The sequence below is a fragment of the Harpegnathos saltator genome, unplaced genomic scaffold (genome assembly GCF_003227715.2).
Source record: "Harpegnathos saltator strain DR-91 unplaced genomic scaffold, Hsal_v8.6 scaffold641, whole genome shotgun sequence".
NCBI lineage: Eukaryota > Metazoa > Arthropoda > Insecta > Hymenoptera > Formicidae > Harpegnathos > Harpegnathos saltator.
In genome coordinates, this window is record NW_020230473.1 from 1 (window position 1) to 19,166 (window position 19,166).

The window sequence follows — 19,166 nt, forward strand, 5'->3', positions numbered from 1 at the left end:
TTTGCCGTCATGCTCGCTCAAGGACAAACGCACCGAGGACCGACCGCGAGCGGGTCCTCGAGCGAGAAACGAGAGGCGCTACGCGCCTCGCTCTCCAGGACGCGCGTGAATATTTTTGGATCGTCGGCGCGAAGCGAACACGCGGAAACGGAGAACAGGAAAGAAGTCATTTTTCCATCACAATTCGTCGTCACTTTCCCGTCATTTTCATGTCATCGTGATTTTTTGTTTTTCTGCCTGGGAAGAGGAAATTCCGGCTGGGTGTTGCTTTCCTCGCAAGTGCTGCGATTGAAGCTCGTTCGCACGCCAGTTGTCGTATCGCCAGCCAGGATCGGGGGGAGGGCGGCGGGGATAAAGCACGTATCGATAAAGCACACTTTGTTTGTTGCTCGATCGAGTCTACTCGCGAGAGCAATCACGCGAAAATGAAAGAAACCGCTCTAATAGATAAGATACGACGACGGATTTTACAACGGACGTTAATGAAATATTTCGCTCTCTCGTGTTTCTTCAGCCGAGCCGATTTATCCGCAAATTGAGATCGATTTCGAAAGACGTGTTGTATTACGGCGTACGCGCCGCGCGTTCTCCTGTTACAGATCGACTGGAGAGACCCATGGCTAGCCGTGCTGTTGACTTTTCACATTGCCATCACGATGACCGCGTTAATGACCAGGAATCATGCGAACTTTCAAATAATTCTGTTCCTCGTGCTTCGTAAGTTCTCGCTTCTTTCGTGGCACCGCGCCCGTTTTTACCGGGACTTCGCCCTAAGCTCTGGTCTCTGTTTCAGTGCTTCTCGTTTATTTCTCGGAAAGCATCAATGAGGTAGCGGCGACCAATTGGATGTAGGTATCAGTTACAACGTATCGAAACATGTCTGTTAAAAAGCGTTCTTTTCGCGCGTCGGATTTCTTCAGAGTTTCACTTGTAATCTGAGATCTCGATCATTTTCACAGGGTCTTCTCCAGACAGCAATATTTCGATTCCAAAGGCTTGTTTATATCCATCGTCTTCTCCGTGCCTATTCTAATGAATTGTATGATTATGGTGGTAAGTGCAGAGGAATGTAGCGACGTTTTACCGAACAATTCGGTTGTAACATGTCCGTCGAGTATCGTCGACTGCACCGCACGCGTTACGATTTTTCAGGCCAGTTGGCTTTATCAGTCCAGTCAATTGATGACGAGCTTAAAGCGAGCCCAGCTGCGACAGCAAGCGAAAAATCGCCAATCAAACGGCGAAGCGTCGAACGGCAGGCTGAACCGGCCGAAGCAGGAATAAGAAACTGAGATCTAGTCAGGCTGCAGACAGAGGAGGGACACGATAGGAGATCACGGAGGATACGTTTAATTTAATTTAATTTAAGGACAAAGGCGCGGACTCTCTATATATTTACACGTTGACTTAAAGAGCTAGATAGATTTCACCAGAACGCTGTGTGTATCGCGCCTATGCGAAAGAGTACTGGGCAAAGAGGGTAGGAGGCGGGAAGAAATCAGAGGGTGGACGGACGTGATGATCATGATGATGATGATAATAATACATGTGCAATATAGCGTACGAACGCGTGGCGCACGTTCTCCGCGACGCGTATTACGCATTTTCGACTTCCAAGCGCGGCGCGACGTCCCCCTTTCGCTCTTCCGTCGCTCTTACGGGCCTGCTGTGCGTAACTTTGGCCATCACCGGTTCGGTAATTGGCCGCAGTCTCCGTTGCGAAATAAGCTTTTAATCAGTTTGAAATTTCGTGAAGGAAGGCAAAGTACGGTAGCGCCGAGTATCGGCGAGGCAAGTATCTCTCAGAGTAATAATGCACGTCGGAACTGCCTAGTCAAGCTATCCGTTAAAAGGCGGTATTTCCGTCGTCGGATACAGTGCCGTAATTACAACGATTTCTCGCGAAATTCAGCCGGCTTCATGCCGGAAAGCGAAACGTGGCATTAAACGAGAGATGATCAGCCACGCTGACGACGAACAATAACTAAAGCGCGGGCGCGCACGCGCGATATTAGCGTGACGGCGAACGCTCTGTTATCTTACCGTTTGTAATTATAAGGAACATTCCGGTAGTTGATTTCCGTTTACGTTTTGATATATTGAGATGCTGATCGTGAATTAAAGTGTTCTTAAATGTTGTAATTAACGTACTTATATCGCATAATAATAGCCAGGTGTATGCGTGCGTACGTGTGTGTGTGTGTGTGTGTGTGTGTGTGTGTGTGTGTGTGTGTGTGTGTGTGTGTGTATGTATGTGTATACGCGCGTCACTCTCGTCGTAGCAGCTCTGCTGTAAGAACTCGAGATGTAAGATTACATAATTAAGGACCTCAGCGCACGACGTATTTGCATGCGTGTGCTCGCGTATGTGTATATGTGTGCCTGCGTGTGATTAAGCGTGCGTGAATGTGCATATGATTGACAGTTTTCGAAGGAAATAATGAGCCGTCAGAATAGACGAAAGTATCGCGTGCGTTGTTATCGCGCGTGTGAAGCTTTCCTAAGTTGTATATCGATGTGAATCAAAGCGCATTATCTTGCCGCCTTAATATGTAACGCGCGAGTTAATCCTTTTCCCGTGGAGGACGTGACAGAGCGTGTAATGCGGAACGGAGCTTCGTCCCTCTCTCCCCCCCTCCCCCACTGTATTGTGTGTGTAATGTGTGCTGTATTTTGTATATCTTTAATCTTTCCTACAGTTTGAAGAAATTATCATGAAACGATCTTCAATTCTTACAATGGAAATATTAAAATTTCTTTGATGAATTATTATACAGTTTTATAACTTTGTTACGTAACATATTGCACGTTTCTTTAGATGCGTAATTTTTTAAAGGTCTGTACATAAGCTCATCGAATGTGGGATAAACTGTTTTACTTTTTAGCCTCAGGATATATATATATATATGTGTGTGTGTATACAAATATTTTCGTTGACGTCGCTTGTTTCCTCTAATTAATTGCAGTCAATTTTGAACAAGTGCCAGGAAACGAATTAACTTTTATCAGCGGGAAAGGTTTAGCCATTTTAAAATAATAAAATATTTATTCATACAACGCTTTTCTACAATCTTCTTCCTTGACCTCGTCTTTTTACAATGCGCACGTTGACATTACAAATATCTTCTTAAGTACAGATACATATTTATAGCAGTTTTTATATGTTTTCATAGAATCAATATGACGCAATGCCATGTACGAAGGTGCTGCGTAATTCCTAAATCCGCCAGTATATTGGATTACTAACGTAGACATATAATCAGTAAAGAAACACGCGTACGTGTAAAACCTACAACATCGGACAGACTGAAGATCAAAACATATAAAAATAATAATAAATTATAATACAAATGTTAGTCTTTCTCTCTCGTTCTCTTTACCTCTTTATTCCTCCTAATAAAAAAGTAAAGTTTATCACATTATCAAAAGGTTAAAAATAAAAGTTTCGCTATCTTTCATTAAACTAAACATATATTAACGAAGGATAACAGCAATATTATGTCACTTTTATGCCTTTATAACTAAAGACTTTAAACTGCAAAATATTTCTCGAATCGTTTCATCATCATTATTTTTATCAAAATTATAGCTTATTAAATTTTGTGTATTTCTTATGAGAAAATAAAGATTTTGGAATTTATCTCAATTTGTTAATTCGACAAAAGCTAATCAAGTACCTTTCGTCATCTAACGGTATAACAATAAACTTGTTGAGCAAAGTTGATTTGAATTATTGAAAGCTGGTAAATTGTAGTTCAGATCTCGCCTAAATTTTATGAGGCTGATAAATTACGATTCGAATCTTGGCTAAAATTAATTTTTAACTGAGACTCAAACCATAATTTACCGACCTCCATAAAACTGAGTCAAATAAAAAACGCAATAATGACATTATGAATGATAAAATAATAATAATTACTTTATATTGTATATTCTCCTAGTAGATATAAAATGCATTTCGAAATTTATCGATTTATACTATTTTGCTTTCGAATATACGTCGTTTGCATCAAGTGCTGAAAATTTAGGTTAAATGAACGAAGCAGCTTATCATGCGCCAGTTATTGTAATCTTGCTAAATAAAAAAGAAAGCTTCACGTTTTCCCCAAAATACGCGAAGGATTCAATAATACGTGTTATTTTTTTACTTAAATCATTTAAATAAACCAAGTATTAAATATGTTGTTTCGACAATCCTATCAACTTCTGTCAGCGGTTCGACCGGCAGGAAATATCACAACAAACTTAATTGCTCGATTTATTTCGCGAAATAATAGACTTCAACAGTGCTTGTCGAAAGAAAATGACAAAGATTCGACGGATGTCAAGCTTTCCAACCCAATTGCCTTGTCCGAAGACACAAAGAAATTCGATGATGGAGTTTACGCATCGCATTCTACGCAAAATGACAATAATGTGGCAAAAGCTACATCACTTACTTGTGCTCATCCGAACATCACTGCTCCACACGTTGACAATTTCCTCGACGATGATGACGAGAAGAGCATAACGTTACCGAAACCTCTGGACGTATATACCGAAGATTTGTCCGACATCGGTCCATATCTCACATCTACTTTTTCATTCGCCAAGTACGCGAACAAATCGCGCATAATCCAAGAGCTGGTGAAACTCGGGGTAGAGCTGTATAAATTGGAGTCCAAAGAAGGAATGGTACAATATATTCTGGGCCTCGACTTCGACCGCGATGTAAAGCCATACATCACATTTCTGTATGATTGTGGTGTGCCGGCTGATTATCTAGGTCATTTCATCACTAAGAACCCTTACATCTTCAAAGAAGATATTGATGATCTTCATACCAGAATAAGATACTTGAGGGCACATGAATTCAACATAAATATGATAAAGACTATCATTTGCAAGAATCCTAGATGGTTGTTACATAGTACTAAGGATATTGATGGCAGACTTAGCTATTTCCAAACTAACTTCAAACTTAAGGGTAATGAAGTCAGAATCTTTACAGTCAAGGGACCTAAAGTGGTAACATACCACATGATGCACATAATGGCTAATACATTCAGCATCAAGCAAGATATGGAATTTAATGACAAACAAATGAAACAATTGCTCCTTAGGATGCCCAGATTATGGGTAAAAAGTATGCACACAATTATTGTAAAAAACACCATTAACACATTCCCAAAGCTTATAAATCTTGTCAATCTAATGCTTTGAATTGTTTTCAGATCGCGAAAGACTAATTAGGATATTTGAATATGTTCATGACGAAATGAAGTTGTCACATGATTTAATTGTGCAATCCCCGCATATCTTGCTCTGTCGAAAGAACAGGCTCCAACAGAGGCACATGTTTTTGGTAGAAATGAAAAAGGCCAATTACGATCCTTCCAAACCATTGTATGTTTCACCACGAGCCTTGGTCAGCGGTACAGATGTGGACTTCTGCAGAAATATCGCGAAGACATCCATCGACGTATACAATGAGTTTTTAAAAACATTTTAATTACTATAGCTTAAATATAAATAAACCTATTAATAAAAATATTGCTGTTCAAATTATTTCTAGCAGTTATCGCATTTCGTTATATTATAAGATATCAAGGGATTCCTGTTTGGTATATTTTATATTATAAACATAAAACTAATCACCTTGTCCTTTACTTAAATAAGACTCGAAGAATATAATTAGCATACGTTATACATATACATAATACATATATAATTTACATTTCTTTTTGTATAATTGTCATAAAAAGAAAAAGAGCGTTCTTCGCATCCCGTTGCGTGTGGCGAGCCGTTATTTTACTTTTACTTTCTTATCTAACATTTCGATACAAACACGTCCCAGTGTAAGTAAGTAAGATCGAATTATTGACTGACAGTTCTATTTGGCGTTACACGCGCATTGAGATTCCACAATAGAAATATCGGGCTTCGGTGGAAAAATCGATGCTTCTGCAACAACATCATTCTCATTAATGCTTTTCGTAATTCTGTTTAATTATTCTTCTGAGCGTCGCATCAACGCCAGTCCCAATCAGCTCTTCTCGCCGCGAAGTCAGATGGACTCTTGAAAGTTTGCCAGTTACATTTGAGAATCTGCATTGACAAGAGGAAGGAGGCCGATCGGGATTAACGGTAATCGACATCGACTGGGTCCCGAGTTTTAATTGTACTTTCCCAGCTCTATTTTCTTCTGTATCGCGCGCACTGAGTGATAAAGTAGCGAATCTATCAGTCCCGCCACGGTGAATACACCGCCAATGATTGCACAAGTGTTTGTTGCAAAGTGCCCGAACGACTTTGCTTTTTCCGTGTACTTCACCATGAGCGGGCTCAGCTCGTAGCTGAAAAATATGCCAGGCATGCCGGAGTCGCTCATGTACAGCGGCATCCGCTTCGAATGTCGTGTCACTGAGAATTGATTCGTTAAGAGGGTCGATCCGTCCGCGCGGACATACGTTGTTGGCACGATCTTGATATAATAATAAAACATCATAGCACCTAAAAAATGAAATAACCGTGTCAGTTGTAAGGCTCCAATCGGTATCATCAATCAATCATCCTAATTCTAGAAAATTCTTTAAAAGTAAAGTTTAAATATCTTATAAAAATATCACGCTTCTGCTAATCGCCAAGAAGTTAAATTCAATAAATTAATTTTCTCAATGAAAAAATTAAGTTCATATCGTTTTTTCTTTATCTATATTTGATACGCGATACGAATGACCCGCCGTATCAACATGTGACGTCACATTCGACGGAAATAGCAGACGGCGTGACCGTCTTCTTTTACAGCGAAACCATCATGGCGTCTCTGCGGTAACGTCTTACGAGTGCGACGCGTGATTTTTGGTGATTGTGCAGAAACGCTATCAAATTCCTAAATTGATAAGTAAAAATACGACCGGTTGATAGTAACCGCTGCAATATTACGTAAGGTACGTTTTCACAGTAAGTATATGTATATATGTGTGGTTAAGCAACCTCAAAAACACGCGTATTTGTATGCCATAAAAAATTCTACACGTTTATTCTAAGCGACTGTATGTAAAATTTAGAGAATTTCTTTTGATTTATGAGATAAAGTCCACGCAAGATGCCTGCTATATCAACAGGAGCCTACAGTCAAGGACCCTCGTGCTTTGATAGAATGAAAATAGGTTTTGCAATTGGATTCTTTGTTGGTATAAGCTCTGGTGCGCTCTTTGGTGGATTTTCTTCCTTTAGGTATCATTGATAACAATTGCCACTACAAACACATTCAATAACCCTAGCAAATATGTGTAATTACAAACCATTTGATTACCAGATATGGACTGAGAGGAAGAGAATTATATACCAATATTGGAAAACTAATGCTTCAAGGTGGTGGAACATTTGGTACATTTATGGCTATTGGAACAGGAATAAGATGCTAGCGTATATATGTATGTATGGATGATGTAAATCTTGACATATATCTTTGATTTACAATTTTTTGTAATGGTTGCATTGAGTTTATAACTGTTTGTAAGAACAGTAAGTTATATTCTTAATAAAATAGCTGTAAGGACATACCTTCCGTAGCAACTGTGGTGGTATCATCCATAGGATTTGTTTTTCCTGGGATATTGAGTCCGAAGCTCAAATGTCTAATTTTATGTGTCATATTGAAGTGATTTGAATTGTAAGGTTGAACATCATGCACTGTTACATTAATGAAAATTTGTGATATTATAAATAGATATCATAAGAAAAAAATTTTATCTTGTCAACTTACCATGTACATGATTGACGGAATAACTATCACCTGGAGCAATGTGAAAACTCCCACCAACTCTATTCACTTCCATATAACCATAGATTTGGCAGCCTTGTGTAAAGGCATGCTTGTACTTGTCTGCAGATTTATCATTTTGACATTGTTTAATTTTAGCTAAGTCTGGCATAGCCCATTTCTTAAGTCTATAAGCCATTTGTACATCATCACAAGTATTACAACATCTGTACAATAAAGTTAAATTTTATATAGATACATATATTGATGAAATTAATCCTCAATATATATTCAAAGTCTGACTCACTCTAACGTCTCTGTAGCTGCTCCGTAACAATCTCCACAAACTTTTGTAGTAGAGCTGATCTGTGTTTCCTGTAAGAATATTTCAATATTAATTTACAAATAAAAATTCAATGAGAAAAGATATGAAAGTCCTCAAGTACCTCATCTGTAGGTTTCACAACAGCCTTGGTTTTTGTAATATCTATACCAAACAATTTCATATCAGAAAGTTTTTTTTCATTTTGCTTTATTTCTTATATAATTTATTTATATTACTAGGAAATATATACTTGTTCTCTGTGGGTCCTCTATGGGTTTACCATTTAAGTCTAACCGTCTTTGAAAGATATTATGTTCTATCTGCAAATATTGCACACCAGTTGTGTCCATTGCATCTACTGATAAAACTGCAAAAATATAGAAACTATGTTACTTTTTCTGTGTATATATATAAATATTAAACTCAATCTGTACTTACGATCACAAGATATAGTTGGAACTATTACATCCAAATTGATCCTCAATTTAGAGCCCCTAGATGTATCTACAAATAATTCTTCGCTCATAGTTGGTGTGAGATAATAGTTTATTTCTGACATAAATAATATGCCCATGATGATAGTACTAATGATTGTAACTGAAAAAGCATCATTTTATCATTTGCACTAGCATGTGTACGTATATATGTGTATATGTATAAAAGGAATAATTATCAGTTAGCAAATTTTATCAATGAAAAAATATATATTCTGAACCATTTTCCATCTTTTTCTATGGAGCAAACTATGGAGCAAACATAAACAATATATCTTATCAAACATCTACGCGAATATTGAAAAAAAAACGCACAACATGGTAATTTAAACTCGAAACGCCTCGACAGGACGCTGACAAGAGAACCTGAAGCTCAATCGGAGATTAATTACTTGTCGACGTCGTTTAATTTCGCATCATAATGATTATCACTTAATCTAATAGAACGCAAATATCCTCGCTTTCCCCAAGTTCGATCCTCGTGGAAATCGAGCCTGGATCTTCGTCAGACCAGACATTGATGCGAAAATTTGACGAAACTGACAGGTAATGCTTTAGACGAGGATTTTCTGATTCTGTTTACCGATGGCACCGCTAAAGGTCCTCACGAGAATATCGGCTTCCTCACGAACTTTCGGGTGCACGTCCAGTTGCCGTAGTATTTGCATTTTCTCGCCTGTTGACGACTGATAAATAAATATACAATACGGTGCAGTACAGAACACTGTTAAAATGCACTGATAACAGGTGTGTTTTTTATTACTACTTTGACTGCACTAATTTCAAAAGTGTATACTGATTCTTTATTACCGAATTGCAATGACGTATATATCTAAACCGAGCATTCCACCCACAGAGTGATGCCGAAGTTGGCAGTTTGAATCAGAGTGAGAAAGTTAATTTGCCGTAATGCTTTCTCACTTTATCGTATCGAAAGTAAATGGTTGTTATCAGGTACAATATAAGGATGGAGTGCAAGCCGCAATGTCACAAATGCAAGAACTCAATTTCATTTTTATTATTTTTCAGTATTTTTTTCACTTCACTTCAATGTCAACAGTAAATTTTTTTTCTCGTCTTTGGTGATTATATCTTGCGTCTTTAGCCAAGAACGATTTACAAGTGTAAAGTGTAGAAGGTTAAGTTGTATAGTACCAGCAGAGAGGAAGCTAAGAGCGGCCAACACGGCGTTTTCGGCGACACCGATTTTTCGCACTGGGAATAGGCGCTATCTGCATCCATTTTGAGAGGGGAACTACGATGCTACATCCACTTTTAGGTCTCGACGGTAAAACCTGCATCTGGTGGCTGTCCGTGCTACATCCACTTTCAGGCGGTTTATGTCCATGCTACAACCATAATAGCGTACTTGACAAGCATGGTCTCGCTCATTGTTATGCATTTGTAACATGAATTAACATGTTACAAATGCATAATTAACATGCTACGAACTGCTACCCCATGCAGCATATTCACCAGATTTAGCCCCCTGCGACTATTTCCTGTTTCCAAACCTGAAGAAATGGCTGGGCGGTAACAGATTTGGGTCGAACGAAGAGGTCATCACTGAAACAAACGCCTATTTTGAGGGCCTTGAGAAAACCTCTTATTTGGAAGGAATAAAAAAATTGGAAAAACGGTGGACTAAATGTATCGAGCTAAAAGGAGACTACGTTGAGAAATAAAACGCTTATTGGCCGAAAAAAATATCTTTTATTAAAAAAGTTACTGACTTATTAAACTACACTCGTACCTTGTATTTACAACTCGCTGCTACGTGGCGCCCGATGGCATTAGCATACTCGGAGTTGAATTAACGACTTGGAGAGGATAAAATGCGAACGTAGCAGTTCTAAAGTATCGCTTCACGGCTCTCTGAGCTAAGACCAAAGTGTAGTAGATCGAAGGTTAAAGTATTCCAACCTTTCTCCGTTGATATCTACGCTTCTACTGGGAGCAGAGAGTCGCCATTTACGGCAAAATGTAGGGTTTTGAAAGGACTTTAATTTGGTACCAGAGCCAGGCCAGTATCTCTAACCGTTTAGGAGATATCGAAGATTAAAGTTTTCCAACCTTTCTCCGTTGATATCTCCGCTTCTGCTGGGAGTAGAGAGTCGCCATTTACGGCAAAATGTAGGGTTTTGAAAGGACTTTAATTTGGTACCAGAGCCAGGCCTGTATCTCTAACCGTTTAGGAGATATCGAAGGTTAAAGTTTTCCAGCCATTCACCGTCGATATCTCCGCTTCTACTGGGAGTAGAGAGTCGTCCATGTAGTCGAAAATGTAGGGTTTTGAAAGGACTTTAATTTGATGCCAGAACCAGGCCTGTATCTCTAACCGTTTAGGAGATATCGAAGGTTAAAGTTTTCCAGCCTTTCTTCGTCGATATCCAACCTTTCTCCGTTGATATCTCCGCTTCTACTGGGAGTAGAGAGTCGTCCATGTAGTCCAAAATGTAGGGTTTTGAAAGGGCTTTAATTTGGTACTAGTCCGAAGCCTGTATCTCTAACCGTTTAGGAGATATCGAAGGTTAAAGTTTTCCAACCTTTCTCCGTCGATATCTCCGCTTCCACTGGGGGTAGAGAGTCGTCCATGTAGTGCGTTCGAGGATACCTCAAGCTCGACGTGCGCTGGCGCAATTTCTACGCGCATTATACGCTACTCGAGACAATAGGGATTGTGATGAATGGACAATATTGCCAAATAATTCTACAGCCTGTTTTGCAAATAAAAGAAAAGTAGCTAACGATATCGGCATTTAGGTATGAATATATTTTATACGGACAATTGAATATTGTCAAATAATTAAATCGTTAAGTAATTCTGCGGTCCGCTTGAAAAATAAAAATAAAGCAGCTGATGTCGGTGTCGCGTTTGTACATATGAATATTCTCTTATTCAGATGACTGAACATCAAAAGAGAATCATTCACGAGATTTTGTCGTGAATTCTGCTCTCAGATTGGATCGCGGGTGAATACTTTTTAATGCGACGGGGAATAGAACGTGAAAATCTTGTATGCCTCTGAATCCGAAAACGATTAGGAGAAGAAGTGAATATTTTTCAATACGAAAGTTCGCATTTAAAAATTATCGATTGCGATTGAATACAAGGCATATTTGAAACGAATTGAATCTTTGTTAATGCGAAGCATTCACTACTGCCATCTCGCATTTAGCGCGGTGAAATTTAATGGGAACTAATACTTTTTATTTTCCCTTTCTTCGGATCAGAAAGCAGAATTCAGACGTATTCAAAATATCAATACTTTTTAATATGTTTCAGTTCGACATTTTATACAGGGAGATTATCCGCTGCGGACAATAACTCTTCTACTTTTCATTTAATATTCAATGATGATAAATAACATTTAATTGCATTCGTTTGGCTTTTTTTATTTCGAAAATAAGAAAATATATACCGGGGTGAGATTTTACCCATGACAACATTAACGTGATTTTCTTTGATGCTTTTTTTATAAGTTCAAATATTTCGTCGACTTGCGGGATATTTATAATCGGAGTCTCGTCACGTTAATTACGTGAATAACACGTGCTCCTCCGAGCGGATCGAATGCTCACCGACGGCCACTGTCAGTGCCACGAGCGAATGTCCGGAGCGGACGGGATGCTGAATTAAAAAACAAGACGAAGTGAACGGGACGCGGACAACGATACATCATGCGTCTCCATACATGTCAAATTGTTTATTATAGAAGAGACTTTGATACGGCAATATATATTCGAAGATTTAACATTTAATACGTACTTTTATTTTTTCTGCTCCTCCCCCCTCTCCCCCGCTCTTTTTAGACCACACGGGCATAGTCTGGCATAGAGATGGCAACTGTCATTGCAGCACGGACATAAACCGCCTGAAAGTGGATGTAGCATGGACTTCCACCATATGCAGATTTTACCACCGAGACCTGAAAGTGGATGTACTATCGTAGTTCCCTTCTCAAAATGGATGCAGATGGCGTCCTTTCCCAGTGCGGAAAGTCGGTGTCGCAGAAAATGTCGTATTGGCCGCTCTCAGGTACCATCGATGTCAATTAGGTGCCATACTGTTTGACAGTCAATAAAGCCAGCGGCACACGGTGCTTGTTTTCGTGCTGGATTGCTTGCTGGATGAAAATACTGATACACGAAAACAAGCATCGTGTGCCGCTGGCTTAAGGCAAATCAATTTTCTCACTCCAATTTAAACTGCCAACTCCGGCTTCACTCCCGCTACAGAAAAAGTAAAGGAATGCTTGAGGTTTATTCTTTCCAGCTGAACTTTCTTTACTAGTTCAAAAAGAGTACACTGAAGCGTTCTTTCTGCTAGTTCTGAACTAGTGCAATTTCAGTGCAGCACTAGTTCAGTTGAAAAAAACAGACCCATAGCATCGACGAGGTGCTATGTAGAAACGGAGATAATGGCTGCATTCAGCAGACTCAACAGTTGGACAACATTACTAGATTTTCCACTGAATCTCGCTCCTGATTGGTCAATACTTCTGGGTCTATGAAGAATCTAAAAGAATGCTCCAATCATAGACAATAATCACTAAGCGCTTTCTGATCACTTTGTTTTACTGAACGCGGCCAATGGCTGCGTTCAGTAAACACAACGGTTACACAAGGTTGAGTAATTCGTCAACGTTATTGGTCTGAATGTAAGGATCTAACAGTAATGACCAATAGTTACTAAGCGCTCAGTGAGCGCTTTGTTTTCTGAACGCAACCATTAACAATACAAGTTAATTCATGTTATGAACATATTATATACATACATGTTAATTCATGTTATAAACGCGTAACAATGTGCTTGTCAAGTACGCAGTATGGTTGTAGCACGGACATAAACCGCCTGAAAATGGATGTAGCATCGTAGTCCCCCTTTCAAAATGAATGCAGATGTGTCCTTTCCCAATGCGGAAAGTTGGTGTCGCCGAAAACACCGTGTTAGCCGCTCTCATGTTTCTCTCTGGTTGTAAGGCCCCTTGCACAATGCCAGATAACAAGCAATAAGAATAAAAATAGACCAATCACGATCGACTATTACAAGAATAATCTATTATGATTGGTATATTTTTATTCTTATTGCCTGTTGCCTGCCCATTGTGCAAGGAGCTTAACTGATACTTTTTGCACCATTGTGCAGCTAAAAAGAACACACTGAGTCGGCCATTTTCAGGCCCGTGTTCAGACTGGTTCAGACTCTTTATTTGAGGATCTCTAGGGTCGGCTAAAAGCGGCCCATGGCACTCTCTCCTTCTTCTCTCTGTTTGTATTAAACATGTTAATATTCTCAGAATAACAAAGAAGCTATTAAGAATCCAGAAAATAAAAAGAATTTAATCATGATACCCATTTTACTTGTTTTAAATATTTTGTTAACATAGTCGCTACATACATATGAAAAAGATATATTTTGATTGCGTTCCTGGCTGCGTTTTGAAATTCACTGCCAGTACTGGAAATATATGGTTTGTGTCACGTATACTATAGAATTTCAGTGCTGTCAGTGAATGGGTGCATTCAGTACTACAACCGCTCAATGAGCTTTTACATTTGATTGGTATATTCCTTTAGATTTAAAAATATACACCAATCAGATGCAAGAACTCACTTAGCGCTCAGTGAGCGATTGTAGTACTGAATGCACCCATCATCGGAACACGGCCCCGATATTCATTGCCAGTACTGAAGAGCTATAGTATACGTGACACAAACTATATGTTCACTGTCAGCACTGAAAATCTATAGTATATGTGACACAAACTATGTATTTTCAGTACTGGCAGTGAATTTCGCGGAAGCCGCAGTCGATGTCGGTTGTTTCTTATTGATAAATAAAAACAAGTGTACTAGAGATGAATTTCTCTTCGGACGATGCGGTCAACGCAAACAATACACTACACAAGAATATACGAGTAAAGATAGAACCTGGTCTTGCGGATCCGCTAGAGAAGGAAACACGAAGAAAGTGCGCAGTAGGTGGTGATCGCCAGAGGAGAGATACTTCTCCTGACGCGGCGCGATACAGTACTCCCCAATGTACATCATCAGTGTCTGCAGATATAATATTGAAAAATATCAAAATGGAACCTGGTTTACCTACCACAACACAGAGATTAACATCCTATCGTCTACCTCGAGATCTGACGTTAGGTGGAAATTTAAAGACTGATAAACAGAAAAAATACACACCAAACCTTAATGTTCAGCGGAACAGAAAGAAGGAGTAAGTTATTGTTTACTTAATGAATGTTCTTGTAATATGCTAATGACAAATATAATTTCAGTGAACCAGTTACACCTAAGATTGAATCTACAAAGTTAAGAGATAGTGGATTCAAAGATCATGGGAGAGGACGAGGCAGAGGTGATAGAGGACGTGGCAAAGCACATTTAATCCAAGTAAGTTTAGTAATTAAAATCATACAAAGAGATTGTGTTTTCTTTTTGCTAATATCTTTATCTAAACATATGTTACTAGATTAGATTATTGTGAATAGTTGAACAGTTAAGTGGAATATTATTACATGGTAGATGAAGATATTTCTAAATTTCAAACTGTAACATATTGAGTAATATGTTGAGATATTTGTTATTTATCATTTGAATTCTTACAATAGCTTGATACCTGTGGCATTATTATTTTCAATTTGCTAAGCAAAAGCTGTAGATAAATAAAAATAAGAAACTATAACATTCAAGTTCTTTACTAACACTAAATTATTTCTTCTATTTCATGATGTAAATAATTTTTTTTCTTTCTTTTTTTTATTTTCAGTCTGTGGGTGTATGGTCTGAAGGATTAAATGCACCGATAGTCAGTAGAAGATCTGGTAGCTCAAGAGATAGTAGTGCAAGTACCAGAAAATATATGGACAAACCAAAGATGAATTTAAATAAAGTTATTAATAAATTAGAAGAAGAAGAAAAATTAAAAAACCTGTTAGGGGATGACTCTGCTGATAATGATGTTAATGTGGATATTGATTATATAATGTTGCCTTTGGGTAAAGATGGTAATTTTAAAAATTTTTCAATTTGTTAATATATTTTATCTATGCCAATATTAATCTTATGATTTTATTTTTAGATACTAAAAAATTATATAAAAAGGAGATTAAGACAGAAGTTAGTGCACGTACTGATGAAAACGATGTTGACAAGAAACCAATTATTTCAGAAAATGGTGAAGGTAAGTGTAAAGTTCAATGCCAAATTTTATGTTGTAATATTGTAAATATATGCAATTTATATTGTAAAATATATGCAAATTAGACTTACAATTTGGTTTTTATTTGGCTTTTATATATTTTATTATTTTTATATATTTTAAATATAAGGTATTATCTGTGATAATTTTATTATATTTATATATTTCATTTGTCTCCTTCAGTAGTGGTAAGTGTGAAAAAAGAGCAGAAAGTAAAGATGGAGATGTTAAAAGAGGAGAAGAAAGATGCAAATGAAAAAATTCCTGAAATAATTGAGAATAAATCCAATTCTTATGTGTTGATAAAGGTGCGTATATATACTTTATATCACATTATAGATGTTGATATAACTTCATTTCATAAATGAACAGATGCAAATACTGATATAACTTTATTTAATGATTGATTACAGTTTCCAGTTTGCTTGCCAGGCCTAAAATCTAGTGATGACAAAGAGGATCCGAAACCAAAACGATCCAATGACTCGAGACTAACTACTAACACAAATAATAAAGAGAAAACTGAGTATTGTACTATAAAGGATTTAAACAGTGGTCTCATAGGTAAACTTGAGCTTTTGAAGTCTGGCAAGATGAGATTACGGCTGGGTGAAAACTATTTGGATGTCTCCGCTGGAGTACAAACTACTTGCCTTCAAGTAAATTGTGTATCTTAATGATTATTATTTACTTATAAGATACAATATTATCACAATTCTTAATAACCAGGCATTATTATTTTTCAGCATGTTTTAGCTGCAAAACTAGATACAATGTCATTAACTGGTGATCTTATCAATCTTGGTACAGTAAAAGATACGCTAGTATGTTCAGTATCTTTTGAATCTTTCTTAAAATAAAACTATGTTATGTAAAATACATATATTTTAAGGAAAAAGAAAAAGATTAATTCGTGATATGTTGTTTGAAAATCCTCTTAACCTCCTGTTTCGTTGTATTTATTTTTTTTCATTTAAAAGGAATGGTTTAGCTGACTTATCGTTGATCGTGGCCGCTCTCAGGCTTCTCTCTGCTATTAGTCATAAGTTGTAACTAAATTGACCAACCACAGTCGGTTATTTTTTAAATTTCGCTGTGCATTAGCGCCCTCTTAGGAATATCGTGGCCGGAATATCAAACATACCTCGTAATAAGCATGGATAGTGTCTTTCATAGTTTCTTTTCTCCTAGTTTTTCTCGCGAGTATTTTGTGCACATTTGTGAAAAACTATGCAAGTAAAGTTAACTTATAGTGTCGAATATTAATATGCAAATATTTAATTTTAATCGTGTTTGATTATTATCTACAATAATTTACGATAAAGACGCGATTAAAGTATAATAAATAACATGTCCATGCTTGCGGAATCCCGGCGAAAAAAGAAATGGTCTATCGACCCACAAGGAAAGCGATGGAGTAAAGGTAAATATTTCAAAATGTGTAAAATTTTTTGAAAAATATAGAAGTCAAAACTATTTCATTCACATTTGTAAAATTATATATAATTATAAATTATAATTTTTTTATGAAAAAGTAATGATTTTAACCTTACATTTAAATTATTTAAATATACATCAAGAATTGTTGATATTTTCTTCATGATATATTATTCTTCATGATATTCTTCATGATATATTATTGTTGGCTATAGACAATGATAAAATTGGTCAGAAAATGTTGGAGAAAATGGGCTGGACCAGTGGAAAAGGATTGGGTATTAACGAGCAAGGTATTACAGAACATGTAAGGGTAAACAAGAGAATCCTGAAAGTGAAAGAGCTGGTAATAAAGACAATTCCTATTTTTTATAACAATATTATAGGATGTACTAGCAACTATATATATGTGTCTGTATATGTATGCGCATGCGCGTATGCATGTATATAACAATAACTGACGTATAGTAATATAATACTTGGTCAAAATTAGTTTTCTTTCTTAAAGGTATAGGATATAATAATTTGTATATGCAAGATATACATGAACATCAGGACAAATTTAATGAATTCTTACAACAACTTGCAAATCATCATAACCAGGAGAAACTATTGAAAAATTGGAAAGTAATGAAGATCTAACTAGGCAATCATTGGAGCTAAAGTCTAAACAAAGTTGTGCTCGATTGCAGTAAGTATATATAGATATATATACATAGGATGTCGCTACTAATGATTGTCTTCTTTATCCAACAGTATCACAAATTGTATAAAAAATTGTATTATTATAAGTATTGTATTTCTGCTATAATATATGAATATGTGGGACTTATTTCCAGTTATCAAAAGTTTACACGTGGGAAAGATGTAAGTAAATATAGCACAAAAGATCTGGCAAACATTTTTGGTAAAAAGGAATTGACCAGTAAAACTGAAGTAGAAGAAGATAATAATATTTGTGAAAATGAAGCTATTGATACTAAAGATAAATGGGGTGGTGTTTTCACCATAAACAGTGGCAGCATGGCTGATTATTTTAAACAAAAGCTACAAAAAGACTTAGCAAGTAATATCATTGATAACCAAAGAGCTAATTCTGAAAGTGAGACTGAGCAGTATGTTGGTTTTGGATTTACATCAAAAACTGAAAATATTCTGTCCAATGGAATACCAAAGAACAAAAATGAAAAAAAGCAATTATGTTTTGATAATCCTTGCTTAAGATTAAATAGTTTTTCCAGAAACTATGCTTAATACTGAGGATTCTTCCAAAAAAATAAAGAAAAAAGGAAGAAGGAATTTGTCTCAGAAAGTATTGATTTATATGTTGATGAAGCGAATCAAGTTAATGCCAGAAAGAAATTAAAAATTGAAATTATAGATAGTAATTCCAAAGAGGGATTCATGAATCCAGCTCTGAATTTAGACACAAAACCTGATGAAGATTGTAATGGTAAAGAATTTGAAGTATCAAGAGCACAATTCGGTTTAGAAAATTGTGGCCTGGATCTGACAGATGAAAAAAGTAATAAAAAACGTGTAACATTTAATGATCATGTAGAATACAGCATAGATGTCACAAAGAGAAAGAAAGGAAAAGCTACATTAGATAAATTTGAAGTAGAAAATAAAAAACACAAGAAAGAAGCGACAATATGAGGATGTTACAACTTTGTCAAATGGATTTGTTAATGAGGCATTAGATGTGGAAATATCGTCTGCAGAAATTAATGATAATGAATTGAATGAACACAAAAGTACGAAGATTAAAAAAAGGAAGGTACGTAAAACATCCAATCTAGAGACGATACAAGAATCACCTGAACAAGAAAAAGAAATAATTGAAATCAAGTTGGAAGAAGATACTACTTTGGATATTAGTTCTGCTGAAAATAAGAAATAGATTCTGTGAATAAAAATTCAGAGAAGAAAAAGAAAAAGAAGAAA

At 36.7% G+C, this 19,166-nt stretch overlaps 4 protein-coding genes and 1 pseudogene across 10 annotated transcripts; 4 read left to right on the forward strand and 1 right to left on the reverse strand.

Moving 5' to 3' along the window:
* Positions 1 to 248: 248 nt before the first annotated feature.
* LOC112589862 (transmembrane protein 18-like) lies at positions 249 to 2,587 on the forward strand. The gene is made up of 4 exons (XM_025304718.1): positions 249 to 717; positions 794 to 848; positions 960 to 1,053; positions 1,153 to 2,587. The coding sequence occupies exons 1-4, from the start codon at positions 657 to 659 to the stop codon at positions 1,282 to 1,284; spliced, it is 342 nt and encodes a 113-aa protein (XP_025160503.1). The 5' UTR covers positions 249 to 656; the 3' UTR covers positions 1,285 to 2,587.
* A 1,592-nt stretch (positions 2,588 to 4,179) lies between these two features.
* On the forward strand, positions 4,180 to 5,567 carry LOC112589861 (transcription termination factor 3, mitochondrial-like). The gene is made up of 2 exons (XM_025304712.1): positions 4,180 to 5,125; positions 5,214 to 5,567. The coding sequence occupies exons 1-2, from the start codon at positions 4,180 to 4,182 to the stop codon at positions 5,489 to 5,491; spliced, it is 1,224 nt and encodes a 407-aa protein (XP_025160497.1). The 3' UTR covers positions 5,492 to 5,567.
* A 77-nt stretch (positions 5,568 to 5,644) lies between these two features.
* Positions 5,645 to 9,740, reverse strand: LOC105190774 (endoplasmic reticulum-Golgi intermediate compartment protein 3). Of its 6 annotated transcripts, none has more exons than XM_025304714.1 (9): positions 9,722 to 9,740; positions 9,150 to 9,242; positions 8,511 to 8,669; positions 8,323 to 8,439; positions 8,194 to 8,234; positions 8,055 to 8,122; positions 7,751 to 7,974; positions 7,549 to 7,677; positions 5,645 to 6,492 (listed from the first exon to the last, which is right to left on the reverse strand). In XM_025304714.1, exons 2-9 carry the CDS (start codon positions 9,232 to 9,234, stop codon positions 6,155 to 6,157), a joined length of 1,161 nt encoding a protein of 386 aa, XP_025160499.1. In that variant the 5' UTR covers positions 9,235 to 9,242; positions 9,722 to 9,740; the 3' UTR covers positions 5,645 to 6,154. The 6 variants fall into 6 exon arrangements, with proteins under 6 accessions (XP_025160499.1, XP_025160502.1, XP_025160501.1 ...); XM_025304717.1 differs by having other exon boundaries at positions 9,150 to 9,252; positions 9,722 to 9,739; XM_025304716.1 differs by having other exon boundaries at positions 8,959 to 9,252; positions 9,722 to 9,737.
* Positions 9,741 to 14,353: 4,613 nt separating this feature from the next.
* Positions 14,354 to 16,698, forward strand: LOC105190772 (DNA-directed RNA polymerase III subunit RPC4). 2 transcript variants are annotated; one of them, XM_011153688.3, is made up of 7 exons: positions 14,354 to 14,798; positions 14,860 to 14,974; positions 15,351 to 15,588; positions 15,663 to 15,764; positions 15,966 to 16,090; positions 16,196 to 16,441; positions 16,529 to 16,698. In XM_011153688.3, exons 1-7 carry the CDS (start codon positions 14,428 to 14,430, stop codon positions 16,640 to 16,642), a joined length of 1,311 nt encoding a protein of 436 aa, XP_011151990.1. In that variant the 5' UTR covers positions 14,354 to 14,427; the 3' UTR covers positions 16,643 to 16,698. The 2 variants fall into 2 exon arrangements, with proteins under 2 accessions (XP_011151990.1, XP_011151991.1); XM_011153689.3 differs by having other exon boundaries at positions 15,351 to 15,579.
* A 288-nt stretch (positions 16,699 to 16,986) lies between these two features.
* On the forward strand, positions 16,987 to 19,163 carry LOC112589863 (protein pxr1-like; annotated as a pseudogene).
* The last annotated feature ends 3 nt before the right edge of the window (positions 19,164 to 19,166 follow it).

Bases quoted from the DNA above. Each gene is read 5' to 3' on its own strand.
- LOC105190772 (XM_011153688.3), top strand. From the start codon at position 14,428: ATGAATTTCTCTTCGGACGATGCGGTCAACGCAAACAATACACTACAC. The intron at 15,589-15,662 runs GTAATTTTAAAA...TTTTATTTTTAG, and splicing joins GTTGCCTTTGGGTAAAGATG to ATACTAAAAAATTATATAAA. The intron at 15,765-15,965 runs GTAAGTGTAAAG...TGTCTCCTTCAG, and splicing joins TATTTCAGAAAATGGTGAAG to TAGTGGTAAGTGTGAAAAAA.
- LOC112589862 (XM_025304718.1), top strand. From the start codon at position 657: ATGACCGCGTTAATGACCAGGAATCATGCGAACTTTCAAATAATTCTG. The intron at 718-793 runs GTAAGTTCTCGC...TCTCTGTTTCAG, and splicing joins AATTCTGTTCCTCGTGCTTC to TGCTTCTCGTTTATTTCTCG. The intron at 849-959 runs GTAGGTATCAGT...TCATTTTCACAG, and splicing joins GTAGCGGCGACCAATTGGAT to GGTCTTCTCCAGACAGCAAT.
- LOC112589861 (XM_025304712.1), top strand. From the start codon at position 4,180: ATGTTGTTTCGACAATCCTATCAACTTCTGTCAGCGGTTCGACCGGCA. The intron at 5,126-5,213 runs GTATGCACACAA...AATTGTTTTCAG, and splicing joins GCCCAGATTATGGGTAAAAA to ATCGCGAAAGACTAATTAGG.
- LOC105190774 (XM_025304714.1), bottom strand. From the start codon at position 9,234: ATGCAAATACTACGGCAACTGGACGTGCACCCGAAAGTTCGTGAGGAA. The intron at 8,670-9,149 runs GTAAACAGAATC...ATGCTTTTTCAG, and splicing joins GACCTTTAGCGGTGCCATCG to TTACAATCATTAGTACTATC. The intron at 7,975-8,054 runs GTGAGTCAGACT...TTTATTGTACAG, and splicing joins GCAGCTACAGAGACGTTAGA to ATGTTGTAATACTTGTGATG.